Genomic DNA, 27,824 nt, shown 5'->3' with positions numbered 1-27,824 from the left:
GAACTCTTGTCTGTTGGAGCTAGGTGTGAAACGTCAGGAGAGAATGCTTCTAGAACATGGCCATATAGCCCAATAAACCTACAACAACCTAGACCTATAGTTGTTGTTGATATTATTATTATTATTATTATTATTATTATTATTTATTCATTTCTATCCCTCTTTTTCCCGTGTGTGGGATTCAAAACGGCATACAAAGTATTAAAAGATATAATTACATATACATCAATACATAAAAGACATAATCAACTAAAAACATCATACACCAATTTAGAAAATAACCCAATTTGACCTAGAGATGTGTCTGTTCTAAGTCTAAAATCTCATATATATGTATATTTGCTATTCTTTGCATCAGTTCCTGAATGTCTTTTCATAAAAATGTCATTTCAGGCATGTGTAGCAGTACCTTTTACCTGCACTGTCTTCATTAGAAACAGACTGATCATTCGTTTAACTTGTCTCTTACCTTTCCTTATCCTATACTTCTTTAACTTGATTGACATCCAGTAGTCCAACTTCCTTCTTAGTTACTTTTCTGCCTTTGAAATAGAATATATATATATATATCTCAGCAAGAATATCATTTTCTGAAGTGCCCATTGAGTTCTGAGCTTAGAAATGTTTCAGAAGCTCTGCGGGAGGATCACACAAAAAAGTGCCTTGAACATTAATTTAAAGTTGAATATATGCTGCAGTCATACACACATGTGACCACTTTTATTTATCCTGACATATGAGGTGGCTGAGACAGACTGAAAAATGTCTTGCTGCATACTGTACAGAGGGTTGTTCAGGATGGGGATGAAGGTCCTAGTGCAGCGTTTCTCAACCTGGGGTCAGGGTTCCTGGGAGGGTCACGAGGGGATGTCAGAGGGGTCGCCAAAGCCCATCAGAAAACACATTCTTTTCTGTTGGTCATGGTGTTCTGTGTGCCAAGTTTGGCCCAGTTCTATCGTTGGTGGGGTTGTGAATGCTCCTTGATTGTAGATGAACTATAAATCCCAGCAGCAACAACTCCCAAATGACAAAATCAGTCGTCGTCCCCAACCTCACCAATATTCAAATGTGGGCATATCAGGTATTTGTGCCATATTTGGTCTAGTGAATGAAAATACATCCTGTATATCAGATATTTACATTATAATCCATAACAATAGCAAAATTACAGTTATGAAATTGCAACGAAAATAATTTTATGTTTGGGGGTCACCACAACATGAGGAATTGTATTAAGGGGTCATAGCATTAGGAAAGTTGGGAACCACTGTCTTAGTGTTTATCTTACAAATCTAAACTGATAAGCGGATTTTAGTGGCAGAGTATTTACACCTCTTCCAATTAATGTAGGAAATATTTCTGAATGTAGTAGATATTTTCAAATCAATTCTGAATCACCTCTGGCAAACTACTGTCTGGGGAACACTCTGCCTATCAGTTAGCTAAATGTAAATCATAGAAATTGTTTCCCTGTGGATAGGGGAGTTCAAACATCTGCTTTCAACCATTTCTTCCATTATGCACAATGGATTTTCGTTCACATGTTAAAAGTAGCTTGCATTTCTTTTGTTACTTTTTAAAGACTTTCCCCTGCCCCCACCAATCCTCAAAGTGCTCTTCTGGGAGGCATACTTCAGATTCTTTTTGTTTGAACGATCTTCCTTATATACTTCTCTATCTTTAGCTGGCATTTTGCTATTTTGACACTGTTGCATCTTTGTGTTTGCTGAGCCCCTTTGTCTAAGTCGGCCTTTCAAAGGGAAATGCTGGAATTTTCCTTCAAAAAGGAAGAGAAAAAAACACTTTCACCTTGCAGAAAGGACGTGTTCAGATTTCTTTTTTTCCTTCCCTAAGTGTAGCCTCTTCTTGGCTTCGGGCCCAGCAGCCCTATCAGCACAATCTAGCAGCTTGGCAGCTTTGTGTTGCCATATCCCCCTTGAGACGGAGAGAAAATCTGGTCTTCACTTTTCTGAGACCGCCAAAGGATGAAATACTTTGATCCTTCAGAGTAACTTTAGAGTAGCTCTCCTCCCAGGTACTAAATATGACAAAGCACACTTAATTTATTCATCCTTTGTATAAACACTGAATATTTTCTGTAAAAATTGAAAGATTTAGTGCAGACCTTTTATTAATACCAAATAAACCCAAGTCTCCTAATGAGACATCAACGTAAAAGGCATTGTGGAAGCAGTTCATTGTCAGAAAGATAGAAATGGAAACAGGGAAGTCTGACTTGACTGATAAATAATACCTATTACTTCCTTTAGATCAGTATTTCTCTACCTTCCTAATACCATGACCACTTAATAGAGTTCTTCATGTCGTGGTGATCCCAAACCAGAACATTATTTTTGTTGCTACTTCATAACTGTAATTTTGGTACTCTTATGAATCAAAATGTAAATATCTGATTCGCAGGATGTATTTTCATTCATTGGACCAAATTTGGCACAAATACCCGATAAGCCCAAATTTGAACACTGTTGGGGTTGGGGGAGGATTGATTTTGTCATTTGAAAGTTGTAGTTGCTGGGATTTATAGTTGACCTATAATAAAACAGCATTTTGAACACCACCAATGGTGGAATTGAACCAAACTTGGCACACAATTCCCATGATCAACAGAAAATACTGGAAGGGTTTGGTGGGCATGGTCCTTGAATTTTGGAGTTGTAGTTCACTTACAGGAGCCCCTGGTGGCACAGTGGGTTAAAGTGCTGAGCTGCTGAGCTTGCTGACCGAAAGGTTGCAGGTTCAATTCCGGGGAGCGGTGTGAGATTCCGCTATCAGTCTTAGTTTCTGCCAACCTAGCAGTTCGAAAACATGCAAATGTGAGTAGATCAATAGGTACTGCTTCGGCGGGAAGGTAACGGTGCTCCATGCAGTCATGCCGGTCACATGACCTTGGAGGTGTCTATAGACTTAGGCTTAGAAATGGAGATAAGCACCACACCCCAGAGTCAGACATGACTGGACTTAATGTCAGGGGGAAACCTTCACCTTTACATTTAGTTCACTTACATCCAGAGAGCACTGTGGACTCAGACAATAATGGATCTGGACCAAACTTGGCACAAATCCTCCTTATGCCCAAATGCGAACACTGGTGGAGTTTGGGGAAAATAGACCTTGACATTTGGGAATTGTAGTTGCTGGCATTTATAATTCCTCTACAATCAAAAAGCATTCTGAACCCCACCAACGATAGAATTGGGCCAAACTTTCCACAAAGAACCCCCGTGATCAACAGCAAAAATACTTGTATCTTTGGCAATCCCTCTAACATATCCTTGTGACCTCCCCCTCACAGGCATCCCGACCCCTAGGTTGAGAAATGCTGCTTTAGCTGATACATTACATTGAGATAAAGAATTGTTACAAGGAAGTCATATTGTGCAACCTGTGCTTTAAATAGAGCTTATAATGTTTATAGTTAACAACATTCACTGTTTATTGTTTTCTTCAGGGTTGATATCCTACACAGAGTACCTGTTTTTGCTGACAATACTCACAAGTAAGTATATTGTAGTATTCATACACTGTAGCGTATAAATTCAGTTTGCTTGAAAAAAATATAACAACATATTACAATTTCAGAGTTCAGTTAATGAAGAAACAAAGCTGTTAGCATAGTAATTGGCAATGCATACATGAAATAGTTCTCCTGAAATCAGCCTTAACTGTGTTGAACTATTTCCCCTGAAGCTGGAAAATAACTCATGTTCTTCCAAGACAATTTATGTTATTTAGTAAATACAGATTTAACTCAGAAGCATGAAGAAGAGGGAATTTCCTGTCCCTCCGGCAATTTTCCCAGGATCTTGCCCTGTTACAGTAGCGCTAACAAATTGATGGAGGGGGATTTGACGCTGACACGAAGGAGGTATGGAAGCAAGTGAGAATGAGAAGTTCCCAGTTCGAAAGGGCTTAGGATCATAATGCTTATTTTCCATATGAACTGCACACTATGAGCTACCAGTATTCATAATCCAAGCCTAGGGCGGCATCCAGCTGCATCTTGAGTTACAAGAAAAATGTAAAGTAAATGGATCTTGTGTCACTTGACAAAAGTTTGGTTTTAGCATGTCAGTAGGTAATGATGTGGTTGAACAGTCATGACAAGCTTTAGAACAAAGGCAATCACAATTGAATAGATGTTCCTGCTCAATTGAAGTTTGTAGAATACTTGTGGCAAATACATTTCTCTGATAAGGAGGTGTTCTTGGATGCTAAGAGTCCTCCTGAAGAAAATATTTTAAGTACGTTGCATTGAATAAACATATTTCTATGCATGCGGATGCTTCCTCATTTTGTGGAAGTAAATGAATGAGATGACCAAAGAGCACTGAAGAGATTTATAATATATGGGCTATATAAATGAGAGCATGTCATCTGTTACCCAGTACAGCAACTGATGTTGTCTACATCATGAATATGTTTTCTTATGACACTACATTCAATAATCCATATATCCTTGAAGCACATGTGTTGTGGGAAAGAGTTAAAATGGTCTGTGTCTCCAAATTTTACAAATATTTTCAAACTGAAGGAGTATCAGGTATGTATAGACCAATATCTTAAATTTGATGACCCTGCTGAAGTTCATAACTACATGAGTAACCTATCACGTTGAACAATTAAGGTCCTATAACAAAGTACTGTAGTGATTCCCTATTGTGTATAGCTTACTCAAGGTTGTTATTGAGGGAATTGAAGAAAAAAAGTTGCCATTAAAGACTTCTTTTCCTTTATGTAATTGGTTTGTTTGGTTTGGTTTGTCAACATTTCATAGGATTGCTAGTCCAAAGACCTCTGGATCTCTCAGAAGTCATATATTAATCATAGAGCTAAAAGAGACCAAGTTGCAATTCGGCAGCATTTGGAGGGCCACAAATTGCCCACTCCAGTCTCAACAAATAGAACCTACAGGTGTAGTTCTACTTACTGATAGTTAATCATCACTTCTTACTGCTTATTCTTAGGATATACCATGAATTATTGCAACTGATAGCAGATTTTATTTATTTATTTCATATCAAAAGCACTGCACAAATAAATAAGTATAAAAGTGATAAAATAAAGGGAGCAAAAGCAGGTGAACAGTTTTAGACAAAAAAAATAGACAGAAAAAACATGGAAAGAGCCTCCTCAAACTTGAGTAAATACAGTCGGGCATTCCCTGGGCAACGTTTCTTATAAACGGCTAATCATTCCAACCCAAAATTACTGCTTTACAACAGTAGTTCTCAACCTGTGGGTGCCCAAATGTTTTTGCCAACATCTCCCAGAAATCCCAGCTGGTTTACCAGCTGTTGGGATTTCTGAGAGTTGAAGGCCAAAATACCTGGGGACCCACAAGTTGAGAACCACTGCTTTACAACATTTTAACCTGGAGGTGTGTTTCTTTCCTCCACAAATGGATGAACACCATCAGTCTTTATCAAGACCACTTTAAACTGACAGCAGATAAGAGAAAAATAGTCCAACTACAGGATTCAAGAAGCAAATGTTCGATTTTTTTTTAACTATTTGTACCTCAACCTTCTTTTGTGTAAGAATTCATCAATGTAAACTGATACTGTGAATTAGGACCAGCTAAACCTGATTTGAACATTTTTTGACAAAATTTAGGGGGAAAGCCACAACTCAGTGGCAGAGGATCCCAGGTTTTGTCTTAAGCCAGTCAAAAATAGCAGTTAGAAAGTAATGGAAAAGTTTCTCTGTGTGAGACCCTAGAGCAGCAGTGTAAATAATTACAATAAATGGACAAGATTAATGGAGGACTAGATAGACAAATAATTTGAAACCATGAGGTAGTTACTATGCCTCTTGCTTCCACTTATAAGTCCACCAAGTATAAAGCTTCTGTCATAAACCACATGAGTGGAAGGACGTGTTAAATGTTAAGATACTTGAGTGTCAATAAGTATAGATGTGGTGGTAGCCATATCTGTGGGTAATGTGTTAATCAGGTAAAGTCTCTCTTTAGTCCACCTCTTTGATTTCCCCTGTATTGTTAAGCCATCAGCTACTTTGCATTAACATCGTGCATAGCATATCCAGGCCTGTTGATGAATGTAATCTTAATCAGATACATGGTTTAGTGTCTGGTGAGTTGTGTCTGTGAGTGCTTCTGAAATGAAATATTGGGAAAGCAATGGTTCTCAACCTGTGAGTCCCCAGGTGTTTTGGCCTACAACTCCCAGAAAACCTAGCAAGTGTACCAGCTGTTAGGATTTCTGGGACTTGAAGGCCAAAACATCTGGAGACCCCCAGGTTGAGAACCACTGTAGTACAGGCTCCTAAAAGCTATTCTTTCTAAGCTTTCTTAGACTTAGACCGTGATTTTAATTACTCCTGAGTCATGTTTTGAAGGTTAGCTAAGTAGTTATAAAAGCTAAGGATCATGTTTTTGTTGGCTTTTAAAAAAATGAAAGCTGGTATTTTGGAGACTCGTCAAACCAAAATGTGGAGGAAATATGCGACCACACAAACATGTTTTACAAGAGTCTATAAAGCCAATGTATGTAAGAAATATTTTCCATTTGCCTAAATAATGTAGACTCTCCAGGACTGCTCAATCTTGCATTAAGAGAATCCTCTTCTGTGTCATGTCAAACTAAACCTTTACACTAAACTTATTTTCTGATCTTTGAACTAGATGTCTTAAACACTAACTCCTTGTTCAGGATGTGGTTGGGGGAGAATGTGTCGATTGAAGTTGGGTTTGAATCTTGGGAATCTCCATATAATTAACAACGTTACTTGTCCTCATCTGCCCCAGACACAATCCTTTTCCAAGATTTTTTCAGCCTCCCTGGAATCAGTTGTCAAAAAAGAGAGGCAGAATTATGTAGTAGTTGTAATACTATAGCCAAACCTTCAAATGACTTATTTGTTGGTTTTATTTAGATGTTAAAGAGCATGACCAATGTTTGGAGGTGGGGTAATAGAATACAAACTGGAGGCATCCACTGAGACATAGAACAGAAGCACCAAGTTTTAGATATGTCCTTGTTGAAAGCCATCATAACGCGATGGCCTTGTCCCAGTCCTACTCTGGCCAGGCAGCCCAGGGGATATCATGATTCATAGTCCCTCAGGAATCCAGAAGGAATAATAGTTGTATCCCATGGCTCTCTTAAAGATAAGTAAGCTTGGCAAACAAAATAGGCCAGAATTCAAATACAAGTGGATCAAGCTGATCAGTATCAATCACAGAAGACCTGGCTTTCTCCTTCTGTTACTCTGGAGTAAAAAAGAGTGTTGTGGCACCTTTGTGTATAACAGGTGCCACAGAAGTCTCTTTATTTTGCTACAACACACTAACCTCTTTGAAAAAATTTCAACCTGAGTATACTTGATGAAGGGGAAAATCTGCTTAGAATCAAATCCTAAAAGGATTTTAACATCAATGGGTCTCGTTAGTTACAGTGGGGACTACATCTTCCTTCCATATGGTAAGCCAGGCATGGGCAAACTTCGACCCTCCAGGTGTTTTGGATTTCAACTTGTAGCAGTTGAAGTCCAAAACACATGGAGGGCTGAATTTTGCCCATGCCTGTGGTAAACCCATATTTCTAACATAATTTATAGTTATGTTATCATCTTAGTTATTATGCTTTGGTTTTGTATATATGTTGGCATTGAATCTTGCCATTACTTGATGTACATCACTTTGAGTCCCCCCCAGGACTGAGAAAAGCAGTATATGAGAGCAATAAATAAATAAATATGCTCCAACCCTGGCAGACTTCCACAATATCTAGGCCCAGAAGCATATGAAAGGCTCTTCATCCATCCTAACTGCCACTGCCCTGATTATGGATGATGCAGACACAGCTCCACCATATTTAGGCCTAGAAGAAGATGAAACCTCCACTAAGCTGGGATTGATGTTTTGCCTGGTAACCAGATATATGCATCTGAGAATTGTGCCTTTTTCTTCGTGAAGCCAGGTTTCAGGTACACATAGTATGTATACTAGAATACATACTCAGTCTTAGGTCATTGTCTTTCTATTTACTATCTTGATATTCAACAGCAGCACTGTTGGGCATGGAAGCAATCTGCAGTTAAACTGTTGGAGTTCTCAGAGCTTCAAGGCAGAATTAGTGACAGCACAAAGACGCCTGGCCTCCCTTACACTCACTTAGTTCACCGGTTCCCATTATCATAGCATCCTTGATGGGATTGCGATTCTTTTCTCTCATTTTTGTGTGCTAAATATGAACAGCCTATTTCAGATTAATTTACCTATACCATAATTTGAATTCAAAATGGATTGGTTAATGACATTGAAGCTTTGGAATTTTTAGGGTCAGTGCAATAAAGTAACCAATATTCATACACTGAAAAGGAGGAACTTTAAGTGGCACCCAGACAATCTCTTTCGCATTTTTTTTTTTAAAAAAGAACTGGGTGGGATTATTTCTTTGGTATTTGAAATTGATTGAATGTCCAAAAACAAAGAAGACTCTGTCTGTGGAGAAAAATCCAGTGCCCCTATTGTTTTGAGTTATCATATCAATCATTTTGAAAGAAAATGTCAACAGGTGCTAGTATCTCCATCTGCATCTAACAGGTTTCATGTTCCTTTCTTGATACACCATAGTTTTGAAGTTTATATTTATGAAATCCTATTAGTTTATTAGACGCCACTAGATCATTCAAAGCAGCTGCCTTAGTAGCTGTGCTGCTGCTATTTCTCCTCCTCTACTCCCATGGAACTATAAAATAGATTTATTTGAGGCAGACTTGAATCCCAGTACCTCTCTTCAAAAAGGTAACCAGTACATAACTTGAAATTCAATGAATCTTGTCCATTAGGAGTAGAGCATTCAGCAATTTCCATTTCCTTGATCAGGCACTAATGTGTTTCTCCCCCCTGTCAACGGTGAAGAAGATAAGGCAGATGTGGGCCTAGGTTGGTCGCGGGAAAAGAGTCCTGCTTTTAGGTACTCTAAATGACAATGTCTTTGCTTTTCCTCCCATCCTCTCAGCATATCACTTAATGAAGGAAATGCATTGTAAGCTAGCAGTGCAATCCTGGGAGCACCAGCAAACATGGCTTTTCCATCTTTGATTGTGGAAAGTGGTCAGGGGAGTGACCATAACGTCAGCAATGACAGTGAAGAACATACCTCCTCAATTCTGTGAACTTTTCCACACTAATACCTTCCTTTTCGATTTCTTTTTTGGCTTATTGTGTAAAGATTTAACTACTACAGTAGCTGAATGAAGTTGTTATTTATTTATTTACAATATTTATTTTCCAGCCTTCTCACCCCAACTTATTAATATATTTTTGTTTTCTTAGTGAATGATGGGCAATCTTGCTGATTGTATTAAAGCACTGTAGATATGATGTGGGCAAATATTTATGTAAAAATACCCCAGAAGAGAGGAGCAGAATTCAAAACGATCTTAACAGATTGGAGAGATGGGCCAAAACTAAGAAAATGAAGTTCAACAGTGACAAAAGCAAGATACTCCACTTAAACAGAAAAAAATGAAATGCAAAGATACAGAATGGGGGACACATGGCTCGAAAGCAGTACGTGTAAAAATATCTTGGGGTCCTCATGAACAACAAGTTAAACATGAGCTAACAATGTGATGCGGCAGCAAAAAAAAAGCCAATGGGATTTTGGCCTGCATCGATAGGAATATAGTGTGTAGATCCAGGGAAGTCATGCTACCCCTCTTTCTACCTTGGTTAGACCACATCTGGAATATTGTGTCCAATTCTGGGCACCACAATTGAAGGGAGATATTGACAAGCTGGAATGTGTCCAGAGGAGGCTGACTAAAATGATCAAGGGTCTGGAGAACAAGCCCAATGAGGAGCAGCTTAAAGAGCTGGGCATGTTTAGCCTGAAGAAGAAAAGGCTGAGAGGAGACATGATAGCCATGTATAAATACATGAGAGGAAGTCACAGGGAGGAGGGAGCAGGCTTGTTTTCTGCTGCCCTGGAGACTAGTATGCAGAACAATAGCCTCAAACTGCAAGAAAGGAGATTCCACCTGAACATTTGGAAGAACTTCCTGACTATGAGAGCCATTCAGCAGTGGAACTCTCTGCCCTAGAGTATGATGGAGGCTCCTTCTTTGGAAGCTTTTAAACAGAGGCTGGATAGCCATCTGTCGGGGGTGCTTTGAATTTGATTTTCCTGCTTCTTGGCAGGGGGTTGGACTGGATGGCTCATGAGGTCTCTTTCAACTCTATGATTCTGGTTCCTCTCTTCCCAATTTGATCCCTTTCATTTTTCCTGATTTTTTCCCCCTCTTAGCATTCTTGCTTGTATTTAAAATAAACCTTTTTACTTTTGTGCAGGGATTTAAATATAGAGGGTTTCTTTGCACTGCTCTAGAATGATCTGAAGAGAGCATGAGCTTATCCTTGAAGTGGTTGCCATTCGCTTGAGGATCCTTTCTGTTATCACGAAAAGTTCTGTTCCCACAAGATATGCTTTCCAGCACCTATTAAAACAAATGAGAAAGATCCCTTCCTTAAGATACCTGTTTCATTTCTGTATTAAAGAATGATTAAGATGTTTTCTGCTCTAAAAGAAATGCTGTGTAGCTTTTAAGTTAATTTGGATTGCCTTGTCGATTCAGTAATCACATTTGAGAGGGGTTTTTTTTCCTTTGGAAAAGGGAAGCATTCTTTTCATAGATAGTATCCAAATCTAGCTCCTATTAACAACCAGCACGGTTTTCAACATTAGTTATTGTCTGGGTAATTAACTGCAAGTGTGCAGCGCTTTTCTTTGAACCCCACTTATTTTATAAATACATATCACTGGAGTTGCATCATATCAGATAAGAATGCCATCTTGTGAGCTGTATGAACAGCTTTAGCTCCTATGTATTACGTGGGGCTACCTCCTTATCAGTTTGTTGCAACAGATGGTATGTATCACTTTAGAACAAATCATTCTGCTTTTATTCTCTTGTAATATAGACCGCATACATAGTTTTACTGACTTAAAATGTTTAGAATGAAACATTCAGTTGAAAATAAATTAGCTATCATCCTCAGTCCTTCTGAATGGATTCTCCAGCCTGTGACAGTCCTCTTTCTGAAATATTTTCAGATAGATTCTGAACATTATGTATTCCCAACTGAAAATCGTCTTATTAATCCTCTTAAAAGGACTAACAGTTTATAGCATGTTTAATTGTAGCAACTGTATGTAATACTGGAAAACTACGTAAAAACTATGTGCAATATGATTTGGTTCAAATACTTACAGGTTGAGTATCCGTTATCCAAAATGCTTGATACCAGAAGTGTTTTGGATTTTGGAATTTTAAAAAATTGTATTGTGTGTAATTTGCATATACATAAATAATGAGATATGTTTGAAATTGAACCCAAGCCTGAATACGAAATTCATTTATGTTTCACACACATTTGGTACACATAATTTGAGGATAATTGTATACAATAATTTTAATATTTTTTTCATGAAATAGTGTTCTGATGGTACATCAAACTATCAGAAAACAAAGATGTGACTATCTCATCTGCCAGATGGACAATTTCGGATTTTGGAGGATTTCGGAATTTGGAATTTCAGATAAGGGATGCTCGATATGTATATCTAATACCAAAAGTCTACATCAGTACCTTATTTCTTCCCATATACCTTTATGCTACTTTTTAAAATGCAGCCTATTTACTTATTTATTTATTTATTTGCTGCATTTCTATACCACTTTTCTCACCCCGGGGGACTCAAAGCGGTTTCCAACATTATACTGGCAAAATTCAATGCCAAACATACACGTGAAAACCAAAACTTAATATCTAAACACTGTGAATTAAAACCATTGACCATATTAAAACTTGAGACATAACAAACATTTCGGCATTAAGACAAAAAAAATTAAAACTTAGTATAAACATTAAAATCACACAATCCAAAATTGTAATCCAAAGCCATTTCATTTGTCAATTGTACATATTCTTTATTCATTTTTTGCACTGCATCACTTTACTGACCAAAGGCTTGGTCTCACAGCCATGTCTTTGCTTTTTTTTCTGTAGACTAAGAGGGAGGGGCTGATCTAATTTCACTGGGGAGGAAATTCCACAGCTGAGGGGTCACCACTGAGAAGGCCCTGCCTCTCGTTCCCACCAACCGTACCTGCAAAGGAGGCGGGACCGAGAGGAGGGCCTCCCCAGAAGATCTTAATGCCCATAGTGGCTCATAGAGGGAGATGCGTTCGGACAGATAAACTGGGCTAGAACCATTTAGAGATTTATAGGCTAAAGCCAGCACTTTGAATTGTGCTTGGTATCAGACTGGCAGCCAGTGGAGCTGATGTAACATGAGATTGTATGTTCCCTGTACGCTTCACCAGTAAAGATGTTGTGTTTTAGCTGAAGTACTGGCATATTGTTGATATAGACTGGTTAAGTTTGAATGCTCTGCTCCTCTAAGACATGTTTCAAATGTCTGCTTTTATTTGCTGCAAGCCATTTGCATTTTAATTCCTGTTCATAATAATAAAGAACAAACTTGTTTTAAGTTCTCAATACTTCTCAAAGATTTCAGAAGATTTCCCTATATAGCTGGTTGTGACCCCTCTGCCTTTATATGAAACTGAGGCATCTGCTTATTTATGTGGAAGTTGAGTAGCAAGTGGTATTGCCTTGCATATAAAATATTTCTGAACTAATCTGTATGCTATGATTCATTGCAGAACCACAGACTGGATTTCATATTGCTTTTAAAATGTTGGATGCAGATGGGAATGAACAAGTGGAGAAAAAGGAATTCTTTAAGGTATGACCATCTTTTTTTAAAACAACCTTTTCATTTCGTGTGTTTGGAATTCCATCTCACTACCAAATGAAAGGTGCGGCCATTTGAAGAATATCCCTTCCTCATCTGCTTTACTCACAAAGATCACATCCTTGATAGAATTACCAAGGAAATTAAAACCTCCTGCATTTTAAAAAGTTCTGAGTTAAGCTGAGATCACTCTTTTAACTGTAAACCAGATAAGGTATTTTTGCATTTGGTCACAGGTGACAAAGAATGTATGACAAAACCTGCCCTTCCTTTTGCTTAATTTAGTCAAGGGTGGTGCTTTAGTATCACAAGCTAAGGTGAAAAGTGTATTTAATTTAAAGGTCCTCAGATTTTTGATCATATGTATGTGGAATTTATGCACAGTTGGGCACACACAGAATGAACAGAAGCTTTTTGTTGTTTCTATTTCTTAAATGCCCATTTTTATGTTTTTGTTAATGATACAACATACATGCTTCATTTCAAAACAAAATACCATCAGTTAGCTTGCATGTAATTTGTATTCTGCTTTTAAGACTTTCTGCGGAGATAAAACTACTTCAATTTTAGTGTGAAAGAAATGAAGCATAACAAATGTGCTTATTAAAATGTGGAGTTAAAAGCATTTCAATATAGACGTTAAAATCACACAATCCAGACATCATGGTCCAAGGCTGCTCCAGATGTCAAATATTAGTTGCACATAATCCCTGATCATTCCTTGTATTGCTTACTGCTCAAACGCTTAGTCCCATAGCCAAGTCTTTACCTTTTTTCTGAAGGCCAGGAGGGAGGGCGCTGATCTAATTTCATTGGGGAGGGAGTTCCATAGTCGAGGAGTCACCACTGAGAAGGCCCTGTCTCTCGTACCCACCAATCACACCTGCAAGGGAGGTGAGGCTGAGAGTAGCGGCTCTCAGGATGAGCTTATCCTTCAACCTACTCATGTAACAGTTCAGGGCAAGATATGAGGTGATAATTATATATGACTTATGGATAAGTCCAGGATCATTCTGTGGAGAGGGGAAAGCACAAGTGCTGCCTCAGAAGACCAGTCCCACCAGCAAATTCTGCTTATCTCCCAGCACTGTCCCCTGTCTTTTTCCCACCTGAGGGACCTTTCTCCACCCGTGCTTGCTCTCTCTGTTTCTCTCAGATACAGATACATATATACACACAAATATCTATAGTTATATATAATTCCAGTTTCAAATTTGCATCAGGCATGTATGCAGTTGGATAAAGGAAAGATAGAAGAGAGTAAAGGGGGCAGGGTGGGAGAAGAGAAAGGGTAGAATGAGGATTAAGTATGGGACATAAAGAAAGGAGAAGGAAGAACTTCTAAAGTGAGGGAGCCATGCTTCTCTCTTCTCGCTCCTGGGCAGCAGGATGACCACAGAGGGCCTGAAGGCTAATGACAGCAGTGGCCAAGGCAGCTCAGGAGCAGTTCTGCAACATCACTATCAGCCCTGGAGCCAGAGAATGTGCCAGAGTGGGAGTATGAGCTTGCAGTCTTGTCAGCTGAGGAGGAGACCCGTTGGGGCCATAGCAGTGGATAGGATGAGAGGCAGCCTGGGCACTAGCTTACTTATGAGTAAACCACCAAGAAGCAAAGACGGTGGAGGAATTATGGTGCAAATGGTTATCCTTGGGGATGACACCATGTATCATACATGGGTTGGGGATTCTGGAGATTGAAACAGTGGCAGTCATTTTGGTGTCACCCACTACATCCACACACACTATGCCCAGACATTGAAAAAAGGCACTGCTGATTAAGTACTTACATTGACCACTATATAAGTCATGTCTTTGTGAAAAAAATGTTTTTACTTGTACACTTGTATATACAATAATTAAACCTACGCTTGGAAGCAGGTTCACATGATAGTTGTACACAACTGACTTAGGGTGGATCTACACTGTAGAATGAATGCAGTTTGAGACCACTATTAACTTCCATCGCTTAATGCTATGGAATCCTGAGATTTGTCATTTGTTGAGGTACTAACACCCTTTGATAAAGAAGATTAAAACACTTTAAATCTGCAGCTCCCATGATTCCATAGCATTGTGTCATGACAGTTAAAGTGGTGTCAAACTGCATTAATTCTACAGTGTGGATACTCCTCTGGAAATGCATTCCTTGGGCGACAAATCATGTCCCATCACACTACTTTTAATGTATTAATTTTTCCCAGTAATATATGGTGGTAGCTTTTCCACAGGCACATTTATCTCCTCTTACTTTGATGAGCTATTTTTTTAATAGGACTAGAAAATTGGGAGGAACACTGGAAAGAATGTCCTAACCCAACCTGCCTTTCTTAGAATAACAAATCAGGTGGATAATTTTGATCGTCTTGAGATTCAGTGTGTACCACTCTATTAGTATGACCAGATTCAGGCTGTGCAGTGAGAATACTGTACTGCCACATCTTTCCTAACCTGTCCAAAACATGATCTTATCATGGCATGAGGAATTAGAGTGGAGGTTTAACTAGGAGGCTTTGTGAGCCTTGCACAGTTTCATTATTCAAAAAGGAAAACCATGTTCTGCTTGTCTCACTGTGATAAACATTCTTTTAAAAGCACTTCTCCTAAGCAGCTCTAAATGCTCTGCTTTCGGTCTGAATCCATGCTGTTGTCGTAAATAATAAATTCCCTTGTTCTTTCATTTTTGCTGTCCATTTGAGGACTGGTGCTAACATCTCTAAGAGGTAGGTGAGCTTTGCAGTGTGCTATGCTAAATCTCTTGTTAGACACACACAGATCTGTGAGTAATTACAAACGTTTCAGTAAGAGAGGTTGATGCCAGGAGTCTGCAGAATGATTTGCGAGAGATTTAGAGTAAGCTGCAAATGGGTAAATTTGCCAGAGATCTTTTTCTGGATCTGAACGTGTTAAATGGCAGTAGAGTACAGATTTACTAGATCATATTCTGATTTTTTTTAAAACGGGGCTGTTTCTCCATTCACAATTATTAACATGCACTGTCTGTATAATCCTTACAGTAATGTCATAAAGCTGCTTTGTCCAGAGCCAAACTACTTTAATTCAGTACTGCCTAGCTGCAGTCTCAGCTCCCTCCAGTTCTGAGGTCTGACACCCTGTAAATTACGTGTGCAAGTGTGATCTTCCAGATTTTTATTTTATTTTCTGGCTTACAAATTACATGAACTCTAGCCATTGGTGAAGTATTATGAGAGCTTTAAGACCAAATTATTGGGGGAAGGGGGATAACTGTATCCTACCTGCTTTAATCAGAGATGCCAAAGAAAGGTTCAACATAAGTCTTTCTGCATGAATAAAGCATGTAACTTTATTGCACTGAGCCCTGTAGACATATAGGAAGAATTATATGAAAATGGTATAATAATAATAATAATAATAATAATAATAATAATAGTTTGTTTGTTTGTATACTGTCCTATCTCCCCAAAGGGACTCAGGGCAGTTTCCAACATATAAGGCAAAACATTCAATTGCCAAGAAGAAAATCATACAGGCTGATTAAAAAAATAATCATAAAACACAAAAATCCTGTTAAAACATAAGAATAAAAGTTTAAACAGATTGCAATTATAACTCAATCAGATGAGGTGGAATAGAACCTGTGGCCAGAACTAAAAAATGGGCATGTCAGTTATAGAAGGACTGGGCAAGGGATAGTGCAACAACACATCATAGGGCCAAGGAAGTGGAGAAAGTGCAGAACAGAGTACTAACTGAAGACTTTGGGACTGGGCCTAGGGATTAATCATTCTTGAAAACCTACTGGAACATCCAGGTTTTTAGGTCCCTACGAAAGATAGTCAGTGTGGGAGCTTGCCTAATCTAAGTCGGGGGGGGGGGCACCACTGAGAAAGCCTTCTCCCTTGTCTCCACCAACCATGCTTGTGATGGTGGTAGAAGTGAGAGTAGGGCTTCCAAGCAGATCTTAGAGCCCTTGCTGGCTCATAGGGGAAAATGCGGTCATGAAGATAGGCAGAGCCCAACCCTTTTAGGGCTTTTTTGGTCATAACCTATAATAATAATAATAATAATAATAATAATAATAATAATAATAATAATAATCTTTATTTATACCCCGCCACCATCTCCCCCAATGGGGACTTGGAGCGGCTTACATGGGGCCAAGCCCAAACAACAAATTACAATACAAAGAAAAAATACAAAATTACAATAAAATAAACAATATAACATTGAAGTATAAAAACATCTACACTTTGAATTGGGACCGGAAAATTATCAGCAGTCAGTGGAGCTGCTTTAATAGGGGCGTCATGCACTCCTTATAATTATCTCCAGTTAGTAGCCTGGCCGCCAACCTTTGTACCAATTGCATTTTTCGGGCCATCTTCAAAGGCAGCCCCACATAGAGTGCATTACAGTAATCCAATCTGGGTGTAACCAAGGCATGGACTGGAAGGCAGAAATGGAACAAAAGGGACCTTGCCTAAGGTTTCAACAGAGATCTTCACCAAATAAGATCTCATAGCAAAAGCAAGTTTTGACACAGGGACTCCTGTATTGTCTCTTTAGCCATACTGTGTTTCACTAGTTCACAGTAAACATTGGGGAAGACTCCTTATTGGTTTCCTTCATAGTTCATCCACTTATTTGGTTATTTCCGAAAACCTGCAAGACTTCTGATTAAAAACAAGAGGATCGCCATACAGTAGATCTTCAGTGGGGTGGCAGTACTCCTGTTCAGCCTAGGCTGTTTATTGCAATGGTACAAGGAGATCTGGGAAACATTTAGTGAAGAAATGTGAGGAAAGTGGACAAGCAACCATTTCCTATAACCACATGATCCAACTCCTGGTTACTCAATTGGAAGCCTGTATCAGAAGTATAATCAGAAGTAATATATATGATCTTAAAGTTGATTCCCATCTTGCATTCCACTTCCTACTGTAAGGAAGATACTGGGTTAATGTGAACACCCATCATCATTCATTACATGAGCCTATATGTCGTCTCTTCACTTGTAGTTTGTGCTGAGAAGTTTACAGTTCGTATGTACAAACCATGACATATGAACTCTATTCTTAGTCCCACAAAGAGTTAGACCTGCTAAACACTGGAAAACAGTGTTTACTTATCAAGTTGTTGTCATCGACTGATTGGGACTAACAACAGCTTTTATGTCCGTATACAGTTGTCCCATATTACCATCTCTATGTGGGATGCATGTATACACTTACATGCATTTTTATTCTCTCTATGTGTGGAGACTTTGATAATTATGAGGTAGCTTTAAGAGATGTGTACTCTGAAATAAAAAGCAAGATGACAATTGACTGAATATTTTTTGTTTCAGCTTCAAAAAATAATTGGAAAACAAGATGAATTTAACCAAGTTTCAGGAGAGGAGGCACTAACTTTGGTAAGTCTCTAGAAAACCATTGATTTCCTTCTAAAAAGGAATTTTTTTAAAGAAGAGTATCACTTAGGAGACCAGCATTCGTATCCCTATTCAGTCTTGGAAAACCCACTGGGAAACCTTGAACAATTCATATTGTCTCAGCCTCAAAGAAAGGAAATAGTAAATCCCCTCTAAACAAAGTTTGCAAAGAAATCCCATAATATGTTGGTCTTAGGGTTGGGAATGTATCGAAGGCACACAACAACAACAACAACAACAACAACAACTGGCTTATAGTCAATTGTCATATTACCTATTCTGATTAATCAAATAATAGTGACTGAACTTTTGACTTTACATTTGCATTTTCATGACATAAAAAGTTATATTTGGCTTTTGTTCATGTTCTGGTTTTTAAGAGAGCCACATTGATTTCATTTACTTAATAAGTAGTCACACCACCTTAGTATTCATAAGCATTTGTTGAATAAACTCTCTAAGATTATGCTTAACCGAACCCCCGGTGGCACAATGGGTTAAACCCTGTGCGGGCAGAACTGCTGACTGAAAGATCGGCGGTTCAAATCCGGGGAGTGAAGTGAGCTCCCATCTGTCAGCTCCAGCTTCCCATGCAGGGACATGAGAGAAGCCTCCCACAGAATGGTAAAACATCTGGGCGTCCCCTGGGCAACATCCTTGCAGACAACCAATTCTCTCACACCGGAAGCGACTTGCAGTTTCTCAAGTCGCTCCTGACACAAAAAAACTGAACTAGGCCAGTTACGGGAGTATTTCTTTGAAAGCTACAGTGCAATACACGAATGTTCTTCCACTTTTCAAATGCCAGTTGAGCCATCAAAAACTTTCTAAGAAATATTTGAACTGCTGACTCAAAACTATAGTGTCAAAATGTTTTGGTTTTTTTCACTCCTTATCAGCATTCCTGAAATTCACATGAATACTACATAGATAAAATACAGTAAGGAGTGCCTTTCATTTTAAATATTATTTTAAGTTATTTTATAAAGCGTTTTTAAAGTACTTTCACCATGTAATGTAAAAATATTAGCAGCATTTAAGAAAATATGTTTCATTGTATTCACTTGTTTCAAAAACTTTTGTTGGGAGGACAGTTTATCTTTTCCGTTCTTTCCCCATTGCCATGCTGTTTTAAATTTAAGCTGTATGCAATATTTGTTATGCTCTTATTCAGTGTCATTTGTGCATTACTCAGACATATTCATGTAAGTGGTGCATCAATATTTGTAAATATATGTAACTGTATATTAAATTAAGTTACATGCTTTAATTCATTTCAAACAGAATGCCAACCAAAAATTGGAGTGCTGATCGTGCACTGTGTTAGTGCAACAACACCAACATAAGCAATGGTGGCAGGAGGAAAAAGACTGTGGGTGCAATAACTGTGAAGGGACTAAGCAATTGGAGAAATGTTGTGTCTGCCTTTGCCACCACTGTAAATTACATAATACTGTCAGAAAAAAATGTACAACCATCAATGTAATTCGCCAACAGGATTCCCGTTAAAGCCTTCTGTTTTGCACAATGTTGAATTCAGTGGAACTTATTCCCAAACAAACACAAGACTGCATGTCTGAAATACCAAATCTATAGTTCATGGGTGAGGAACCTTCAGCTGGTGGATGAACTACTGTTTTTCTCATCCCTCCGTATTGATAAAAAAAGTCTGTTGCTGATAGAAACTGGGTTCCACCCATATCTGAAGGCCCACAACTTCTCTATGTGCTGTAGACTTAAATTATTCTAATTCTTGAGGTAATATGTTTTCTACTGTACCTCAGATTTCAGCCTGAAACCTCATTGAATAAATTAATTAAGTCATAACCGTATTTGGAAGATTTATTTATTTATTGCATTTATATACTGCTTTTCTCACCCCTGTGGGGATTCAAAGCAATTCACAACATAATCAATGGCAAAATTCAATGTCTCACATATATAAAAACATCACATATAAACTCAACAGCATATGATAATAGATTAAAACCATTAAAACTATAAACAATAATCACAGACACAATGTTCAGCTCCAGCCTGCACAAATCACCTGTCCAGCGGGGTCGGCTGATTCTGTGTTTCATTCTGTTTAACATTTTCAGTACCGCCTTAGGAAACAGTAATTGAAAGTTCTTATTCCTCCAAATCTTTGTAAAAATAGATCCAGTCATTCAGTATTATAAACATCAGTAATGACATGCAACAAATCAAGAGTGCAACCTGGGCTTTAAAAGTGTTCTCTTTCGGTGATCATAATTCATCTTGTGCATACTACTGAAACTAAACCAACATTAATATTTTATGTTATGAGTAGATGGTTGTCTTTCGTCTTGCCTCTATAGCAGAATAAAAGATGTAGGAGCTATTTAGTTATCGTAAGTACAGTACTGCTGAGATTCCTCTGAATTCCATGTTGCTTAGTGGGTAACTATATTAACAGAAATACCACTTAGTCCTAAGTGATGAAAGACATATCTAGAAACATTGAAATCTTGCACTTAGGTTTTAGGCTTCTGAATGGGTAAATTAATAACTGGGATAAGTAAAATACATGTTTTGTTTTAAATAGATCTATCTTTTCTGGTAGTAAAAAAAATTAAACTGTGAGATATATCCACTCAGTGTGTTGTCGAAGGCTTTCATGGCTGGAATCACTTGGTTGCTGTGAGTTTTCTGGGCTGCATGGCCATGTTCCAGAAGCATTCTTTCCTGATGTTTCACCCACATCTATGGCAGGCATCCTCAGAGGTATGAGATCTGTTGGAAACTAGGCAGGTGAGGTTATATATCACATCTGAAAATGCCTGCCATAGATGTCAGTGAAATATCAGGAGAGAATGCTTCTGGAACACTACACTACACAAGACAACATGCTGAAGGCTTCTTTTTATTACTGCTTCTCCCTCCCTCTTGTTCTTTGCTGTCTCTTGTGGTTCACACCACTAATGGCTGCTGATGTCCACCAGAATGGAAAACTCCAGAGAGGATAGCAGAAGGGGAGATGGGGAGTAACAATAGTAAATAAAGTTGCTGTCTCCCATATCATTCATGGGAATGACCTTAAGTTAGATAAAATTTCTTCAGTATTTATATTCCAATATACTTTTTAAAGAGATACTCCCCACAATGATATTTGTATGTTGGTCATATCTCTCAATGACATGGAAGTCTGCTGATGTGAAGAAAGCTGGACTTTCTACTTCTGGTCATTAGATGATAACTACATTTGTCTATGGGATCTTAACCAAGGTTCACAACTTTTAAATACTTGCTAACCATTGCCACAAAAACAGACTCCTCTGACATTTTGAAGACTAAATCGTTTTTATAGCATGAGTTTCCATGAACTGTGGCAAGTGCTATACAGCCAACAACAACAACATCTTGGTGGCTTGGTTTTTAGGCCTGTTCCTGGTGTTATTTGGGGCACTGGTTCAGAAAATTGCATTGGATAGACCACATCAGCTCTAGTTTCTTAGATATGGTTATGGTTTTCTATGGGTGGGCAGATGGCAACTGGTAGATGCCATATGTTCTGTATCTCAAAAAGTAGAGCTGACCGGGTCAAATATACCCAGATCAAATATACCCAGAAACAGGCTAACGTTAGAGACACCATAATGGGTTTTAGACAGTGCTATCTGATATGGTAGACATTCCAATGTTTCATGGAATTGATACCATCTTTCTGCTCACTGGCTACAGTTGTTTCTTTCTTTCTTGAAAACTCACCGCAGATCACAATCAGTGGTGCACAGGCTGTCACCAGTCCATGGATTGGTTTAGTAGCACCGAACTAAGGCGCACTTCATAAAATTAATCCCTGGTGTCTCTTACAAAAATCCTACTGTTTACATTTAGTTGGAAGGATTTTATCTGTCCTAGATAGATTTTGCCTACATTTGATTGTATCTGATGAAAAGGACTAAAGACCATGTTCTAATAAATCATATATCATATTGGAGAAGGATTTTAGTAGCCCATAAGAAGTACTAAATACCATAGGTGTTTCCAGATGCGTGCCAAGTTGCACTTTAGATCACAAATACATTAATTCAGTTCTTAAATTCTGGTTAGATCCTTAGTCAAAAGTTGTTCAAGCATTTTTGTTTTCCTTTGTGGAATCTTCATTGTTAGCTGCAAGTAGAATAATCCTATTATTAAATTGTGAAATCGCTTTTTTAAAGGCTGGTTCATATATGTGTTTTTCAGGAGCCAGAATTGGAAGATTGTGGTATTAATACCATGTTACTGGTTCATTTCTTTGGAAGACGAGGAAAAGAAAAGCTTCATTATTGTGAATTCCACAGGTAGAGTTATAAAAGCTGTTATTTAATACCTACCTCTCATTTTGTTTTGTCTATGTTGTGAGATATTAGAGTCTATGGAGTGTGTGTAACCCACATGAATAAAGTCTTACTGATTTTTTAAATATAGTTTTCTTATTCTTCTAATATCCAGACAGATAGCACAGCTGAATACTATATCTTCATGTAAGATGTGTTCTTTATGTGTTCACATCTTTGGTACTTGCAGCCATGAATATCTTCCCCAGAAGAACCTGCTCAATATCTCGTTCTTAAATTTCAATAAGACCTTTGATATTTAGCTATAATTTTATACACAATATTTTAAATAACATTGTGCATAAAGGGTACTCAACCTGTATTTTTATTTCATGTTCTATGCTGCTTTCAGAAATGAAGAATTGTCATGCTATTCCCTTTAAGTAAAATATTTAGTAGAAAGGGTGTAATGCAATATTACGTAAACATAGTTCTCATCTTGCAGCTACCTAGGTCCTCCCCACAAAAAAATGGCTCCAGAGAGTTTCCTTATTCTCTAGAGCATATATTGAGAAATCAAAGAGGGAGGGCTGGCGAGGAAACCACCCAATCAATTCCACCTTCGTTTTGATGAGAAGAAGTCGTTCCATGAAAAGAGGGGCTTAAAGGGATTTTACCCAGGCTATGTAGGGTTGAATTAGCATAATTTGGTATTCAAAAGCCCTTCAAACAGTTTTTCAACACTGTTAAAAAACACATTTAAAAATCATGTATTTACCAAATGGAGGGAAACTGATTTGAAGCTATTCATCTTTCTAGGCAGTTACTTAAGCAAAGAAAATTCCCTAAGAAACAGAAATCTAATTGGCCTGATAATTTTTCCCATTGCTGCTTTATTGCCCTGTCCCAAAAGCTTGGTCTCACAGCCAAGTTTTTACCATCCTTCGAAAGGACAAGAGGGAGGGGGCCAACCTGATCTCTTTAGTTTTTATATGTGTGTATTCTCCTATATGTATTTTACTGAGAAGCAAAGACTAGGTGGTGTTTTTCTGTATGCTCAGACGTAAATACAAATTCCCTTAGGTGATCCCTCATTGTCTGAGTATGATGGCCTTCCAAATTTTTGGAAGACACCTGTGTGTGAGGTTTTTTTAAGTGTTGGGATCAATGCACAGCCAATCAACACACAGTCTTCACAGATTGAGGGTCCCAACCAGTGGCGTGGTTAACACAAGGACAGTGGCTTCTCAGTCTGTTGCAGCCTTCTTCTGCCTTCACAGCCATTGTAACATGTACCATGTTATCTTCCACCTTATCTGCCTTGGAGGTCTTCAGATTGTGCTCGGTCTGGAACCTCCCCTGCCCCCCCCCCCCACGGCAGTGCATGACTGTGGTGGTTACACCTTCAGGATCATTGGAACATGCAAGCCTCCTCCCCATGACAAGGTGACAATCCATATCTATATAAATAAAAATGTAATGTTTGTTTGTGGGATTAACATAACTCAAGAACCACTGGATGAATTGACACCAAATTTGGACCCAAGACACCTATCAGGCCAACGAGTGACCATCACTCATAAAAACACTGAAAAACACTGTGGAAGAGACTTAAAAAGCCAAAAATGCAAAACAACACTACAGCTCATGCGCAAAGCCACATATACACACATATATACACACACAAAACACATATACACAGACTGGGCCACAGCAACGCATGGCAGGGGGCGGCTAGTCTATATATATATAAATGTAATGTTCACTTGTGGGACTCACATAACTGAAAAACTACTGGATGAAATGACACCAAAATTTGGCCACAAGACACCTACTATCCCAAGAAGTGACATCACTCAAAAATCACCAAAAACACAGTGAAAATAACTTTAAAATCAAAAAAAAAAGTTAGAAACTGACACAGCACATGTTTGCAAATGCATTCCATGACCCCGCTGCCTCCTGTGCAAGGACACAGCAAGCACGAGAAGCACCACCAACCATCCTCCCTCTTCCAGCCAGAGCAGGAGCTAGGAACTGATGGCACAATGGTGAGTCTGATGGAGGGGAGCCTCATCCGCCACCAGGGATGGAAGGAAAGAAGGAGGGAAGAAAGGAGAGAAGGAAAGAAGGAGAGAAAGAGGGAAAGAAGGGAAAAGAGAAGGAAGGAAGCAAAGAGCGAAGGATGGAAGGAAAGAGGTAGAGAAGGAAGGAGAGAAGGAAAGGCAAAAAGGGAAGGAAGGAAAGAGGGAGGGAAGGAAGGATAGAAGGAAAGAAGTTGAGAAAGAGGGAGGGAAGGTTGGCCACAGCAATGCATAGCGGGTACAGCTAGTAAGATTATCTTTTCTTTATATTTTGATGGGTGGGCAAACCCTTGGGAACAGAATCTATCCCTGGGTGAGTGGAGGCATCTGTCCACTTAGACTCTGGCTCCAATCTAATGAGATCATAAGGCCAAGGGCAAGTAGAGCACAGGACCTTTTGAAGTATGTGGCTCCTTCCTTTATCAGGAAGCAGTTGTTTTGTAGATTCTTCCCAACTGTCTTTTGCACTATTCCCAAAAACAAATTTCTTTCCACCACTGAAACCCTTTTGTCCTCAAATTGAAGTTCTGGAAAATTCAAGAAAATCCTTACTATTTTAGGGTTTTAATTTATTGTAAAAATTACAAGTAATTACAAAAATGTATAAGAAATTGTTAGAATGGGCCACAGAACAAAAGTATGACAAAATGGGCAAAAAAATATAGGTCATACAATAAAGATGGAAGATAGGGGGAAAATGTGGAATCACTAATTAAAATATACCTATGCATATGACTTAAAGGAAAATTGGTATAAAATGATGTACTAGTGGTACATCACTCCACAGAAACTGGCTAAGTGTTACAAAATAAGTGTTGGAAATGAGAGTCGCACGTTGGCGCATTCTTCCATATGTGGTAGGCCTGTGGAGTGGCGAGAACATTTTGGAGACAGGTTCAGGAGATGATACAGAAAATGTTAAATATGAAAGGGAAATTGGGGCCAGAATATTTTTGTCTAGGAATGCTGGATATAGAAAAGAGAGAAATAAAGAGATACTTTTCAATTATTTGGTCACAGCAACAAGAATAATATATGCCAGGAACTGGAGAATAAAAGAAATACCTTCAACTGAACAATGGCTAGTTAAAATAACTGAAATTATGAATATGGACAAATTAACTTGATTGATGACATAAAATCAAGGAAAATTAAAGACCCAAACTGGGGGAAACCTCACTACCTCTGAGGATGCTTGCCATAGATGCAGGCGAAACATCAGGAGAGAATGCCTGTAGAACATGACCATATAGCCTGAAAAAAACCTACAACAACCCGGATAGAAACCTATCAAAAGATTATTTGAAGCAAGATAAGTTAAAGATAATAATATAATTATAGAAAAGACCAATAGAACAGCTGTTTTCACAGGACATTTGAGAAAAGGGGGATGGAGGAAATTGAGAACTTATATTTTTATTTCTTTTTCAAATGGACAGTGAATAGACCTAAACGAAGTATATGGAAGTTTCAACAATCCTTTATTCCTTTTTTTCTTTTCTTCTTTTCCTTCCCTACATTTTTCCCCTACCTCTCCCCTTACCCGACTACCTCTCCCCTTACCCGAATGTTTTAATTATCTTTGAAAATGTGTTTGGTTTTCAATAAAACTTATTTTTTTAAAAAATATTACCCCTTATTTACCTAAGGTCCTAATCCCCCTTATAGATCAATATAGCTATCTATCTTCATCCAGCCAAAACAAAACAGAGGATTTTTTGTTTTGGTTTTTTTCCTTCAAATTCTGTGAAAATGATTTTCTTCTTGTGGTTCAGGTGCATGCCAGCCTTTAAGGAAATAAGCCTTTGAAGTTCTTTGGAGAACTCTAAATAAGTTTAACACTCCTTTTGCTTGCCTTTCTGTAAATACAGTAGGGCCCCTTAACAAAGGAAAGGCCAGAGTGCACCCATAAAAGGTTGTTTGCGTTTATAGTGTGAACTGGAATGTCTCGGGTAATTAGATAAAATCCTGCATTGACCCAGTGAGGCATAACACTGATAATACTGTGTACCTACTACATTCAACAAATGTAGGTTAAAGACCTTTGCCTACCTCACAGATAGAAGCATGTAATCAAAATTGGACTCCCACATTTTGCTTTTAAAGTGTTGGGATAAGCATAGGGTTTAATACAGGTAATTTTTCAACAGTGGCATTTGCTTTTCGTGCACTTGGAATGTGTCTCCTTATCACTTCCCGTTTATACCCATTCCATCTGCATTGTGACATGGCAGTAAAGTTTGTTTTAATGCACAGAAAGGTGAATGAAAGGATCAGTGTCTCCCTCTGTGGAGATATCACTTTTCACATTATTTTATTTGCAAGTAACTCAAGCACATCATTTCTGGCTTTCTATTGTTCAGGGAAAATGTGATTTCTATCTGATGGCTTTTCACAACATTTTTACCTCACATGGGAAGCCATTGTTGGCTTTTTGATCAAAGTGCAACGATGTTTTTACAAGAGATGACTGATGAGCTGTACAGACATAGATCATTGTCAAGGCAGGGGGAAAATGATGGTGAATGCTTTTATCATTTTCCAAGTTCTTGTTAGAAAGGTTTTCCATTGATCAGTGGAGTAGCGAGAGAAAGCAGGAGTGATTACGTTTGATTAGGCTGCTTTAAAACCTGTCACACAAGCTTTAGATATAGTTACCTGTGTAATTTACATTCCTTCACATGAAGGCAAGGTGGGGGGAAGGATTCATTCATAAGGCTTAATGGCTTTTATGTGTGGTTAATAAATTCTCCCTTTTTTCCAAAATGCTAAAATAAAATTGCCTAGTATTGCGTCTCCTAATTCATAGACTGATTTGTTGTTTGCAACACATAACTCTAGGCTAGTGTTCAGTTTTTTGCCACTGTAAATCATGCCACAGTAGTGGCTGGTGCCCTTTGGAGCTTGGCAGGGAAATTACTAATAGGTGGATCCATTCCACAACTGAATCTTGCATTCTCCACCGTCCTCTTTGCTTGCAAAATCCCTACATAAAAAACTATGCTTTATAATTAAAAACAAAAAGCTCAAGGTGTAATTAATTTCACACAAAGGCAGATTTGAGGCAAAAGTCAAATCACTTTATAGAGTTTGGGTCTTATCACCATAATTCTCTTGAGTACTCCACTGAAGTGACATTTGTCTGCTATCATGGTTATTTTACAAAAAAAAAAAAAAATAGCCAAGCTAAAATGTGTGGAGTGGGAATAGCTTATTAATATTTTTTTAGAAAGGT

General features: G+C 38.3%; 1 protein-coding gene across 1 annotated transcript in view; it reads left to right on the top strand.

The window, feature by feature from the left end:
• Positions 1-27,824, top strand: part of MICU2 (mitochondrial calcium uptake 2) — a 96,980-nt gene that overhangs the window by 58,563 nt on the left and 10,593 nt on the right. The window contains exons 5-8 of the mRNA XM_060770942.2: positions 3,470-3,517; positions 12,718-12,800; positions 18,136-18,201; positions 22,432-22,529. Of these exons, the coding sequence (XP_060626925.2) occupies positions 3,470-3,517; positions 12,718-12,800; positions 18,136-18,201; positions 22,432-22,529 (295 nt within the window). The remainder of the gene's footprint in view (positions 1-3,469; positions 3,518-12,717; positions 12,801-18,135; positions 18,202-22,431; positions 22,530-27,824) is intronic.

Source organism: Anolis sagrei, chromosome 3 (assembly GCF_037176765.1).
Source record: "Anolis sagrei isolate rAnoSag1 chromosome 3, rAnoSag1.mat, whole genome shotgun sequence".
NCBI classification, from domain to species: Eukaryota; Metazoa; Chordata; class Lepidosauria; order Squamata; family Dactyloidae; genus Anolis; species Anolis sagrei.
Note: the sequence above shows the minus strand (reverse complement) of the source record. Positions and strands in the feature narration are given on the sequence as shown.